Here is a 14118-nt window from a genome sequence, read left to right on the forward strand (position 1 = left end):
GTATAACATGGATCCAGCTTTTGCCTATTTTCTCCATCCATGTGCAGTTTTTCTCCTCTTCCCTTTCCCTCATCTCCATCCATGCGCATCTTCTTTTTTCTTTCCTCCCCTCCATTCATGTCCAGCATTTCTCATCTCTCTTCCCTCCTCTATATCCATATAAAGCAATAATTCTCTCTCCCCTCTCCTCCATCCAAGTCAGCATTTCTCCTCTCTCCTAGCCAACTCCTCCATCCATGTCCAGCAATTCTCCTCTATCTCCTGCTCTCCTCTCCATCCATTTCTAGCATTTCTCCTCTCTCCTCTCATCCATGTCCAGCAATTCTCTCTTCCCTGTCCAGCGATTCTCCTCTCTCCCCTCCATGTCCAGCAATTCTCTCTTCCCTGTCCTCCCCTCCCCGTCCAGCGATTCTCCTCTCTCCCCTCCATGTCCAGCAATTCTATCTTCCCTGCCCTCCCCTCCATGATCAGCAATTATCTCATCCCTGCCCTCCCATCAATGTCCAGCAATTCTCTCCCTTGCCCTTCCCTCCCATCCCATGTCCAGCAATTCTCTCTCCCCTGCCCTTCCCTCCCATGTCCAGCAATTCTCTCTCCCCTGCCCTTCCCATGTCCAGCAATTCTCTCTCCCTTGCCCTTCCCTCCCAGCCCATCCAATGTCCAGCAATTCTCTCTCCCCTGCCCTTCCCATGTCCAGCAATTCTCTCTCCCCTGCCCTTCCCTCCCATCCCATGTCCAATTCTCTCTCCCCTGCCCTTCCCATGTCCAGCAATTCTCTCTCCCTTGCCCTTCCCTCCCATCCCATGTCCAGCAATTCTCTCTCCCCTGCCCTTCCCTCCCATCCCATTGATTTCCAGCAATTCTCTCTCCCTTGCCCTTCCCTCCCATCCCATTGATTTCCAGCAATTCTCTCTCCCTTGCCCTTCCCTCCCATCCCATGTCCAGCAATTCTCTCTCCCCTGCCCGTCCCATCCCATGTCCAGCAATTCTCTCTCCCCTGCCCTTCCCTCCCATTATTTCCAGCGATTCTCCACCTCTCCCCTGCCCTCCCATCGATGTGCAGCGATTTTTCCGTCCCTCCCCTGCCCTCACCTCTCCCAATATCCAGCGATTCTTCGTCCCCCAGGGTCCTCCTTCACTGCCTGCCAGCCAGCGTCGGACTCAGAAGCGAACGGTGCAGGCAGCGATTGGCTAGCAGCGTCGTAGCTTCCCTCTGCAAGTCCCGCCTACAACTTCCTGTTTACGCATAGGCGGGACTTGCAGAGGGAAGCTACGACACTGCTAGCCAATCGCTGCCTGCACCGTTCGCTTCTGAGTCCGACTGGCTGGCAGGCAGTGAAGGAGGACGCTGAGGGACGAAGAATCGCTGGATATGAGAGAGGTGAGGGCAGGGGAGGGACGGAAAAATCGCTGCACGTCGATGGGAGGGCAGGAGAGAGGCGGAGAATCGCTGGAAGTAATGGGAGGGGAGGGGAGGGGAGGAGGAGAAAAAGGTGCCGGTACGCCGTACCGTTGCATACCGGCACAAAAAAAGCACTGTATATATATATATATATATATGTGTGTGTGTGTGTCAGTCACGTAACAATGAATGATTACTATGTATTTCCATGGTGATCATTTACACAAAATTTCTACGACCCTCTGATTCAGGCAAGGTGCTGAAACATGGCATTGTCACTTCTTTTATGAGTATTATAAGATTATCATCCATCCTCTTATTAATCGCTCTTGTGGAGATGATACAAAATAAGTGAAATAGGGAGATAATCTTGTCCCAGTCACACTCCTCACCCCACTCCTGGTTTCACTACGTCACAGCTTTTTATCTACCCAACTAGTAAAAAAGCCCCGTTTCTGATGCAAATGAAACGGGGGCTAGCAATGTTTTCTTCTGTGTGCATGTGGGAGTGTGTGTGTCCCTGCCCTCTCTCCCCTCCCCCCTCTGAGTCCTTCACTGTTACAGAGCCAGCGATTTGATTTCATGCTCTGCTGTTTTCCTTCACTGACTGTTTGTGTTACAGAGAGGGCGGGGCAGACACTCATGGGGAAACCGGATATCTCTCCCCCTTCACACTTCCGGCTGGAGGCTTCATAGAACGTTGGTGTTGCTTTTTATATAGAGAGAAGTGCCAATCCCCCTCTAATGCCAACATCTCATTTTCTACACTCACAGGCCAGCACCATTACATGTTCAACAAGATTTAGAAAAAGACAGTGGTGCCATTACAGTGGTTGCTCCTGTAATGTAGACCCCCCACTCTAGCAATTCAAAATGTTGTGAAACCTGAGGAGGAAGGGCCAAATTCCTCCCGTCAATCACAGAACAAGGTCCTTAAAACAAAGCACTCTCCTTACTACATAATTTAAGCAGACATCAGTCAGAAGTTAAACTGAAAGCAAAGTGCGTGCATGCATACATACATATAATTTGCCAGATCCATTAATAAAGTGGACTATAAAAAGATTAAATAAGTTTGCGTTTATTTTCTAACATGCAAGGAAATGTCAAGAGGTCCCCTAAACGACACAGGTTTCTTCAAAAACAAGCAAACGGCAGTTTGGCTATGGACAAAGGAGAAAGAGGGACTGAGAAATGCTGTGGTGAGCTTTCTACCACTTTCTTGAATTATAGAGAACCTACAGATATTCTCTTTTCCTTTTAAATATCCAGAGGATTTAAAAAAAAAAAAAAAAAAAAAAAACAACAATTTGAACAACAAAATACAAATTGGAATGGTTGCTAACTTAGCTTCCAAACCAATGCAAGTTTCCTGTTTGTACAGAATGGGAGGCATGGTTGCTTTACCCTCAACTGTGGTCATATTTAGCACTTTGTACGGTAAATCCCATCGTAGACAACTTTTCCACAAAAAAAAATTAGTCATTAGCAGCAATGCTCTATGAACAATAAATGACCATTAATGCATCAACTCTGTGCACAAATAATAGGTATGTATGAACTCCGCATTATCTTTGATTTGGACTGCTTTTCGAGTAATTTCAAAGGCATGCAACACATGACTATCTACACACAACAGAGTATAAAATGCCATTCTGATAATGAACAACACTGAAGATACGTGGATCATGAATTTGAGAGGCACAGTTCAGCAGGAGATGGTAAAGCTGGGGATTGGTGGTTACAGAAATTAATTACAAGGAAAAAAAATATGGGAAGGCAAATGGGACTTGATACACCGCCTTTCTGAGGTGTTTGCAACTACATTCAATGCGGTTTACATACATTCAGGTACTTATTTTGTACCAGGGGCAATGGAGGGTTATGTGACTTGCCCAGAGTCACAAGGAGCTGCAGTGGGAATTGAGCTCAGTTCCCCAGGATCAAAGTCCACTGCACTAACCACTAGGCTACTCCTCCACTTTCAAATTCAAGTTCAAATGCCCTCTGTCACAGAGGAAAATCATTTCCTTGTACTGCCAGACAAGCAACCACAATCGATTAATAGTGACACTATTCCTCTCCCCTGTGGACGTTTCCATGCAGTCCAAGAATTAAAAATACATCGCATGCTCACCCACCCCAAATGCAGTTGTATTTGTTATACTTTATGCCACAAAGTTCTCATCTTTGCACTTCTTCAATTTATCAACACCTTTTCAACAGTGCTCAAGGTAGTAAACAATACGCAGGATGCCTAAGTACTTCTTAGTTAAATTAAAATACCAAGAAAGAAAGAAAATGGTAAACTACCCCACCTTCCTGAGAAGAGACGATAGGAGGGAGGTAATCAGGGATGTATTCCTTCCGCTCCTCAGCATCTTTACTTCCAGGCTGTGGAAACTGAAGGACATTGTTTTTACTAATGGGAAACGACGGGATCTGGTGTGGAAAGGTGACAGGTTCAATGCTATGTATGTAATCTTCCAGTTCTTGGAGGTTAACCCCCATCAGCTGGAAGGCTTCGCCCACATCATCCAAAACTGGATCAGTCCGGCCATCTGAAAGACAAAAGACAAATCTGGTTAAAAAAAAAAAAAGAGCTGACCAGAGGAGTATCCCATCAAACATATAAACGGCGAGTGACCGTACTCACTCGCAAATGCGCAGTAGAGACTTCCCTCTCTGCCCCGCCCCCGCTTCAATACGTGATGATGGGGGCGGGACAGAGAGGGAAGTCTCTACTGGCATGCTGCAGACGTCGGAACCGCTCCCCCTCCCCCGGAGTCGCCACCGCCCCTCCATCTGGCCCGAGCACTGTGAACTTACATCACCACGCAGCAGCAGGCACATCAGCAAAGCTGCCGTCGGGCTTCCTTCTCTGCCTTTGTCCCGCCCTCGCCGACGTTATGTCACACGAGGGCGGGACACGGGCAAAGAAGGAAGCCCGCCCCGACGGCAGCTTTGCTGATGTGCCTGCTGCTGCGTGCTGATGTAAGTTTACAGTGCTGCTCGGGCCGGGTGGAGGGGCGGTGGCGGTGACTCCGGGGGGGGGGGGGGGGGCTCGGAACCCCCCCATTCCAAAAGTAGCCCGTTTTCACGGGCTCAACGGCTAGTTAATACATAAAGTATATTGTGCATTAAACATTGAAATACATGCCACACAACAAGAATGAGGCCAAAGGCTAAGTAACTACAGCACGGCAGAGATGTTTCAAGTTTTTTAAAACCAGTAGAGCAATCTACTAGCAGGAAAACGAATTCTGCACTCAGAATTACTTCAGAACTATAACAGATGTAGTTAGGGCTATTTCTGGAGATTTCCTAGGTTGGGGTGAAAATACTGCTGGTTCCTGCACAAAATGCTGCAGTTATTATTATACAGAAAAGGCTGGAGCAGATATAATGAAATGGATCTGAAGAAGGGATGGGGGACATATGTGGTCTTGGAATCATCTTTGGATGATTACAGAGGAAAATTGAAAAGTGCTGAACTGCAAAACTAAGCATCTAAACTGAGGGAGGAATATCAGGATGTGGTGGAGGAGTGGCCTAGCGGTTAGGGTGGTGGACTTTGGTCCTGGGGAACTGAGTTCGATTTAGAGAGTTGCACGGGGACAGAAATCTTACCCATCCCCGCCCGTCCCTGCTGGAATCTTACCCGCCCCCACCCATCCCCACTGGAATCTTACCCATCCCCGCAAACATTTAAACCATCCCAACCCGTCCCCGCAAGAATTTAACCCATCCCCACCCATCCCCGTAAGAATTTAACCCATCCCCACCCATCCCCGTAAGAATTTAAAAGTACATAAAAGAAAGTTCCAGTCAGTCTCTTTCTGGATTTGAGCCACAGCACTGTAGGCAAGGAAGGAACGGAAGTTGGAACTTGGAACACTCTGGTGTGCACATGTAAGATTTGTCTCTGATCCATTGGCAGTGGGTGCTGAGAGGCCGCCACATGCACGCGCCAGTAGGTCAGGTGACATCTGATTCTCGTGCCTGTGTCAGAGCTGAGGTCTGTGCACCTGCCTGAGAGCAAAGAGGATTAATAGTAACATAGTAAGTGACAGCAAATAGACCTGAACGGTCCATCCACTCTGCCCAATAGTCACACTCATGATTAATTCATCATTAAATCAACGAGTGTGATATTATATACTTGATTATGGTCTTTCTTTCGTGTTTCTGGAACAAAGACCACAGAAGTCTATCTGGCCCCATCCTTATGTTTCAAATGCTGGAGTTGCCATCGAAGCCCACTCCAGCCTATTCATGTTCTCATTTGTGGGACACAGACCGTAAAAGTCTGTCCAGTACTGTCCTCATGTTCCAGCCACTGAAGTTGCTGTCTAAGCCCTTTCCAGCCCCTCCTACACCAGATTGCCATGTATGAGACACAGACCATACAAGTCTGCCAGGTATCAGCCCTAGTTCATCACAGCCAGAGTCGCCATCTAAGCGTCACTTGACACATCCACACACATGCAGCCATTTAAGGTTAGCTTTTATATAACTTCTATTTTCTAATTAGAGATCCTCTGTTTTCATCCCATGCCTTTTTGAATTCCGTCATCATTTGTGACTCTTCCACCTCCTTAATGGAAGACTTTCCACATTTATGCTGTTAAAGCAAGGAAGAAGAGGAGGAGGAGGAGGAGACAGCACTCAAATAAATTGGTATTCGGTAGATGAGAGGCTGGTGCAGGTGCAGCTTACACTTCCACGGGAAGCCCACAGAACTGCCTCCGTCCCCGCGGGAACCCCGCAGAACTGCTTCCATCCCCGCGGGAACCCCGCAGGAACTGCTTCCATCCCCGCGGGAACCCCGCAGGAACTGCCTCCGTCCCTTAACCCTCCATTGCCCCATGTAAGCTGCATTGAGCCTGCCATGAGTGGGAAAGCGCGGGGTACAAATATAACAAAAATAAAGTAAGCAAATCAAATCAATTAATGTGTACAGGAAGGAGGAGAGGAGGGTAGGTGGAGGCCAGTGGTTACAAGTGGTTGCGAGTCAAAAGCAATGTTAACATATAGGTGACATCTGCAGCCATAAGGGATATTGCAGTGCTTTTGACTCGTAACCACTCGCCTCCACCTACCCTCCCCTCTCCTCTTTCCTCTGCACATTCATTGATTTGTTTGCTTTATTTTTTGTCTATTAGATTGTAAGCTCTTTGAGAAGGGACTGTCTTTCGTCTTGCCACATCCTTGGCCACCTTTAAATCTAGATTGAAAGCCCACCTCTTTAACATTGCTTTTGACTCGTAACCACTCGCCTCCACCTACCCTCCTCTCCTCCTTCCTGTACACATTAATTGATTTGCTTACTTTATTTTTTGTCTATTAGATTGTAAGCTCTTTGAGCAGGGACTGTCTTTCGTCTTGCCCCATCCTTGGCCACTTTTAAATCTAGACTGAAAGCCCACCTCTTTAACATTGCTTTTGACTCGTAACCACTTGTATCCACTCGCCTCCACCTACCCTCCTCTCTTCCTTCCTGTACACATTAATTGATTTGATTTGCTTACTTTATTTATTTTTTGTCTATTAGATTGTAAGCTCTTTGAGCAGGGACTGTCTTTCGTCTTGCCCCATCCTTGGCCACTTTTAAATCTAGATTGAAAGCCCACCTCTTTAACATTGCTTTTGACTCGTAACCACTTGTATCCACTTGCCTCCACCTACCCTCCTCTCCTCTCTCCTCTACAAATTAATTACTTTGTTTGCTTTATTTTTGTCTATTAGATTGTAAGCTCTTTGAGCAGGGACTGTCTTTCGTCTTGCCCCATCCTTGGCCACCTTTAAATCTAGACTGAAAGCCCAGCTCTTTAACATTGCTTTTGACTCGTAACCACTTGTATCCACTCGCCTCCACCTACCCTCCTCTCCTCTTTCCTCTACACATTAATTGTTTGCTTTATTTTTTGTCTACTAGATTGTAAGCTCGTTGAGCAGGGACTGTCTTTCTTCTATGTTTGTGCAGCGCTGCGTATGCCTTGTAGCACTATAGAAATGCTAAATAGTAGTAGTAGTAGTCTCTTGTAACCAGAGCTAATATTGTGATGTCATAATGCCTCAGGCCACCAATAAGAGCCAACCTCATCAGTGATGTCACAATGGCTTGATTGTCCTATACTTGGCTCACTTTTATTACATAGCTCTTTGAGCAGGGACTGTCTTTCTTCTATGTTTGTGCAGCGCTGAGTACGCCTTGTAGCGCTATAGAAATGCTAAATAGTAGTAGTAGTAGTCTCTTGTAACCAGAGCTAATATTGTGATGTCATAATGCCTCAGTCCACCAATAAGAGCCAACCTCATCAGTGATGTCACAATGGCTTGATTGTCCTATACTTGGCTCACTTTTATTACATAGCTCTTTGAGCAGGGACTGTCTTTCTTCTATGTTTGTGCAGCGCTGCGTACGCCTTGTAGCGCTATAGAAGTGATAAATAGTAGTAGTAATCATCACATGGAAATCCGATTGTCAACACTGGGACTACACGGAAGGAGGCCAGACATTAGGGGGGGGAGGGCCTCGTTAGAGGAGGGGGGGCAGTATGTAAACATTGCGCAGCCTCCCCCGCCCCGTACTCACACAGCTCCGAGTAGCGGTGGCAGCCCCGGGCCAGCTGTTGCAGGTAGCGCTGCAGGACGTCGGTGAGCAGGTCGCAGGCGGTGAGTTGCACCGAGTCCCATCCTAGCGCCTGACACACCTGCGCCACCGACACGCGCAGCAGCGAGCGCGAGTAACTCTCACACATGGCCGCCCGTCGTCCTCATGGTCCGGGCTCGCGCGCGCCTTCAAACCCAGGGCGCCTCCCGCGCTCTCCTCGACGACGACGCCGCCGCCATTATCGTCCCGGCAGAAGAACTCGGAAGACCGTGCCAGGACATCGCCGAGTAGCTCGATGGGAGGGGGGCGGAGCCGCAGAAACCCCGCCCTCTCTCACGCGGACCGACGATTCAGGGGGGCAGTACAGGCCGTGACGCGCCCCTGGCAGCGCGAGGAGCACTGGCGCGGGAGGGTAGACTCTCGGTCGCTATAGTGACTGGGGCTGTACAGGACGTGACGTAGGACGATCAAAGGCGACTCGAGCCGGAAGCTCTCCCCCCCCTCCCCGCGCGAGAGTAGTACGCTGTACGGTGGCCCGACAGGAGCAGCGACGCATTTTCTTCCGAGGAGGAGTGGAAGTGAGCCTATCTAGTCCACTGTAAGCAAGGAAGCCAATTTGGTTAATCTCTGTTTCCACTCCCCCACGCGGCCGTCATTGCCATACACTCAAATCCCAGCAAGCAAACCTATGAGCTGCTGCAAGGAGGTTTAATAGACAAGAGTGGAAGTGAACCTATCTAGTCCACTGTAAGCAAGGAAGCCAATTTGGTTAATCTCTGTTTCCTCTCCCCCACGCGGCCATCATTGCCATACACTCAAATCCCAGCAAGCGAACCTATGAGCTGCAGCAAGGAGCTTTAATAGACAAGAGTGGAAGTGAACCTATCTAGTCCACTGTAAGCAAGGAAGCCAATTTGGTTAATCTCTGTTTCCACTCTCCCACGCGGCCGCCATTGCCATACACTCGAAAAACAGCAAGCGAACCTATGAGCTGCTACAAGGAGGTTTAATAGACAAGAGTGGAAGTGAACCTATCTAGTCCACTGTAAGCAAGGAAGCCAATTTGGTTAATCTCTGTTTCCGCTCCCCCACGCGGTCGTCATTGCCATACACTCAAAACAAAGCAGTCAAACCTATGAGCTGCTGCAAGGAGGTTTAATAGACAAGAGTGGAAGTGAACCTATCTAGTCCACTGTAAGCAAGGAAGCCAATTTGGTTAATCTCTGTTTCCACTCCCCCACGCGGCCGCCATTGCCATACACTCAAATCCCAGCAAGCAAACCTATGAGCTGCTGCAAGGAGGTTTAATAGACAAGAGTGGAAGTGAACCTATCTAGTCCACTGTAAGCAAGGAAGCCAATTTGGTTAATCTCTGTTTCCTCTCCCCCACGCGGCCATCATTGCCATACACTCAAATCCCAGCAAGCGAACCTATGAGCTGCAGCAAGGAGCTTTAATAGACAAGAGTGGAAGTGAACCTATCTAGTCCACTGTAAGCAAGGAAGCCAATTTGGTTAATCTCTGTTTCCACTCTCCCACGCGGCCGCCATTGCCATACACTCGAAAAACAGCAAGCGAACCTATGAGCTGCTACAAGGAGGTTTAATAGACAAGAGTGGAAGTGAACCTATCTAGTCCACTGTAAGCAAGGAAGCCAATTTGGTTAATCTCTGTTTCCGCTCCCCCACGCGGTCGTCATTGCCATACACTCAAAACAAAGCAGTCAAACCTATGAGCTGCTGCAAGGAGGTTTAATAGACAAGAGTGGAAGTGAACCTATCTAGTCCACTGTAAGCAAGGAAGCCAATTTGGTTAATCTCTGTTTCCGCTCCCCCACGCGGTCGTCATTGCCATACACTCAAAACAAAGCAGTCAAACCTATGAGCTGCTGCAAGGAGGTTTAATAGACAAGAGTGGAAGTGAACCTATCTAGTCCACTGTAAACAAGGAAGCCAAATTGGTTAATCTCTGTTTCCTCTCCCCCACGCGGCCGTCATTGCCATACACTCAAATCACAGCAAGCAAACCTATGAGCTGCTGCAAGGAGGTTTAATAGACAAGAGTGGAAGTGAACCTATCTAGTCCACTGTAAACAAGGAAGCCAATTTGGTTAATCGGCCGTCATTGCCATACACTCAAATCACAGCAAGCAAACCTATGAGCTGTTGCAAGGAGGTTTAATAGACAAGAGTGGAAGTGAACCTATCTAGTTCACTGTAAACAAGGAAGCCAATTTGGTTAATCTCTGTTTCCTCTCCCCCACACGGTCGTCATTGCCATACACTCAAATCACAGCAAGCAAACCTATGAACTGCTGCAAGGAGGTTTAACAGACAAGAGTGGAAGTGAACCTATCTAGTCCACTGTAAACAAGGAAGCCAATTTGGTTAATCTCTGTTTCCACTCCCCCACGCGGTCGTCATTGCCATACACTCAAAACAAAGCAGTCAAACCTATGAGCTGCTGCTTCCTCGTTATCGTTCTTTAATGTTAGTCCAGCTGTAACAAGTCTAAAGTTGTTGCAGTTGAATAGGCAGTGCCTTAAAAGGTGGAGGAGAAAAGAAATAACAACTGAATATCACTAAAACAGCTTCACAATTATTATAGAAACAGCAATTGTAGTTTGTGTTCATTTTTCTTCAGTTCTACACAATACAGATGGTCAGATTTCAGTGAGGATATCCTGTTTCCTGATGGGTTCATCGTATCTCTTGTTATAAATGCCTTTGGAAAAGCCTGGTGTTATAAAAATGATGGAATATAGTGAAATTAAATGGCAGTAGAATTAAACTCTCCTTTCATTGGGCACATGGAATCACCTCTTCATCAGTTTTGTAGCAGTTTTACCTTTTAGATACACAAATTGATTATTCTGTTTTGAACATGTTTCACCTCTGTCGAGCAGGGACTGTCTCTTCATGTTCAAGTGTATAACGCTGCGTACATCTAGTAGCGCTATAGAAATGATAAGTAGTAGTAGGGCAAGTGTTTTTTTAAGTCAAAATAAAAATATTTTTTTTCATGCAGATCTCTTTTGTTTAAACATAAATGGGCTATAAGCCCCTAATGCATCCCATTGGTTTTCTTATTTTGGTCTTGTGATTACTTAGACTGTGCCAAAACCGAAAACTCCTATATCTGGTCGATAATAAAAGGCACTCATTGTGAACACTATCTGCCCTAAAAGGTTGTTTTGTGGCTGTAGATGAAGAATTGTGATATTGAGTGAATAAGTGTATGTTTCTGTCCATAGTCATGCATCCTAAGTTTATATAATCCTTTCAAGTTGAGAGGTGTGGTAGCCGTGTTAGTCCACTCTTAAAGGTTATCAATAGAAATCAAACAAAATAAAACATGGAAAAGAAAATAAGATGATACCTTTTTTTATTGGACATAACTTAATACATTTCTTGATTAGCTTTCGAAGGTTGCCCTTCTTCCTCAGATCGGAAATAAGCAAATGAGGTAGCAGATAGTATATATGAGAGAAACATCAAAGCATTACTTTGACTGTCTGACAGAGTGGGAGGGTGGGGTATGCATGGGGACATCAAAGCATTTCATTGATATTCTAACAGAATGGGTGTTGGTAGGTGAGAGGAGGGTAATAAACAGAGAAATACAGCTTTATGTTTTATAATGAGTTAGAAAACCCAGATCCTTATTAAGTCCTGTTTGTTGGGTGTCAAAATATTCAATCATTCTTATTTCAAAGGTCTTACGTTCCTGTATTGTTTTAAAATTACCTTTCAGAATTCTTACTGTGAAATCACTGGTGCAGTGTTCTGGTCTTGTGAAATGTTGGCCCACAGGGGTGGGGGCCTGACTGGCACCGGCTATTTTCATGTGATGTCTGTGTAGATTGAATCTTGTCTTAAGCATCTGGCCTGTTTCTCCAATATAGCATCCTTCGTTACATTTCTTACACTGAATGATATATACCATATTGGAAGATGAGCATGTAAAATAGTCCTTTATGTTGAATATTTTTCCTTTGTGAATGACTGTGGGGTCTTGTGAAATGTTTTGGCATAGTTTGCAGCTGGCTGTGTTACACAGGAAAGTGCCCTTTTCTTTTTCCATCTGTGTTGGAAGCTAGTTAATCATTAGTGGAACATAACCAAAGAGGCATGGTATGGTTGCATTTTCAATGGTAATACTAGGGCCCAGCTAAGGAACAGGTTATTTTAGGTCAGCCTTCACTGGCCCCAAACTTGCTTTCCTTGTGCGATCACTATCCAACAGTTAGGCAGTGTCTTCAAAGATGGAGAATAAAGGATTTTTTTTTTTTTACATTTATATCACACAATATCCCAAAAGTCGGGTTCAATGTGGCATAAATTTCAACAGAGACAGAATAATAGAATTCAGTTATATCATGGGAACAAATAGATTGATATGGCTCTCATTCTAGTGCAGTGCAGCCCCAAAAGCCTTGTAACCCTTTCCAGACTGATATATTTTAACATTTTTTTTCTCATCTCTTCCGGAATTTCCTTTGATAATGGCATAATGTTCCTGTAGAAACTTTGTGGTGACTACTTCAGTGTCATGGTAAGGTTCGATATATATATATATATAAATAAATATCGAAATTTACCATGACAGTGAAGTAGTCACCACAAAGTTTCTACAGGAATATATATATATATATATATATATATATATATAGATATCTATAGATATCTATATATAAATATCTATATATATATAGATATCTATATATATATAGATAGATGAGAGAGAGAGAGAATTAGATTCAACAGACCTGGCTGCACTCAAGCGTGGTTGTGATCAATCAGCCAAATTTTATTATAGTAAAATAGTAGATGATGGCAGATAAAGACCTGTATGGTCCATCCAGTCTGCCCAACAAGATAAATTCAACCTGGTTTCAGTTTAGTAGTAAACATAGATAAGGAAGTAGAAACTCATGTAAGAGGCATGCTTACAATCTCCAGAGTACTACGCTAACAGAATATTGTTATGTCTCTACTTACACTGTCCCACTGAGCCGTGTGAATTGTAGTGCATTTTTCAAGCACAAATTTGCAATTTGTTTACTGCACTAGGTATAAAAATTACTGTTGTGTGTGCGTTAAACTGCACAGTTTACTACTTTGGTCCCTGAACGTCTTGCCTCCAAATGATCTTCTATTCCTGATATTTTTATAATCCTCCTCCAGTCCTTTACCTCAGTGCTTCTCAACTCAGTTATCAGGGTATATCCAGCCAGTTGTATTTTCAGGATACCGAAAGGCAGTGCAAGCAACTCTATTTCATTGTGTATATCCTGAATACCTGACTGGTTGAGCACCACTACTTTACTTAGCATCCATATTATAAAAGTTTCAGGTTTTTAAACTGAGATAGCAATGAACCTTGCGCCACTAAATAGGTTTATATCTTCTTGTTTAGTATAACAAATGTCAGTTTGTTAAGATTTCTAAATGGAGGTTTCCTGGATTTCCTATCACAATACAAATCATAACATTTCCTTTTGTTACCTTCTGATTATCCATCCACCTCTTCCTCCGTTATTCCTCCCCCTAGACTGTCATCGGAATGCTTTTCATGTCTCACTATATATTTTAAATTTTGTCATCTTTTGCTCATAACTGACCTGAAAGCAGCATTGCCTTTCAATGCTTGGTGCAAAAAAAAAAAAAAGTATCACTATTTTCTTTTGTTTTATTTCTATCATAAAAACTGTAATCCATGATCTAATACTGATCCTAATACAGGACCTTCATCACAATGAAAGATGTACAGTAGGAACAGAACATATTATGAATTACATTTTCTATGATTGTTTGGCTGCATTTTCCTGTATTATTTGTTCCCTGGATGATTTCCAAGACATTTTGGTCAGCTGCTGCTGCTCCCGATTTCTCCACTGTTTTCAGTTTTAATATAAAAGCGGCCTTTCCTTACTGTATCCACATCTGAAAAGTTATTGCCAACCATGCTCCCACCATTCTGCTTCCTGTTGTAGTAGTGTACATAAAAGAAGAGCAAAAATCTAGAAAACAGAAATAATTTTCCCAAGATGTCTGAGAGAAATTTAAGACTTGGTGACATGTTTTGGAATGTAGATTTT

The 14118-nt window shown here is 44.8% G+C and overlaps 1 protein-coding gene across 1 annotated transcript in view; it reads right to left on the bottom strand.

Annotated features, from left to right (window-relative positions):
* Nucleotides 1–8440, bottom strand: part of TAF3 (TATA-box binding protein associated factor 3) — a 171136-nt gene extending 162696 nt beyond the window's left edge. Inside the window, exons 1-2 of the mRNA XM_030216145.1 lie at nucleotides 8001–8440; nucleotides 3721–3963 (exon numbers count right to left, since the gene is read on the bottom strand). Coding sequence (XP_030072005.1) covers nucleotides 3721–3963; nucleotides 8001–8166 — 409 coding nt within the window. The 5' untranslated portion in view covers nucleotides 8167–8440. The remainder of the gene's footprint in view (nucleotides 1–3720; nucleotides 3964–8000) is intronic.
* Nucleotides 8441–14118: the final 5678 nt, after the last annotated feature.

The sequence above is a fragment of the Microcaecilia unicolor genome, chromosome 10 (assembly GCF_901765095.1).
Source record: "Microcaecilia unicolor chromosome 10, aMicUni1.1, whole genome shotgun sequence".
Lineage (NCBI taxonomy): Eukaryota > Metazoa > Chordata > Amphibia > Gymnophiona > Siphonopidae > Microcaecilia > Microcaecilia unicolor.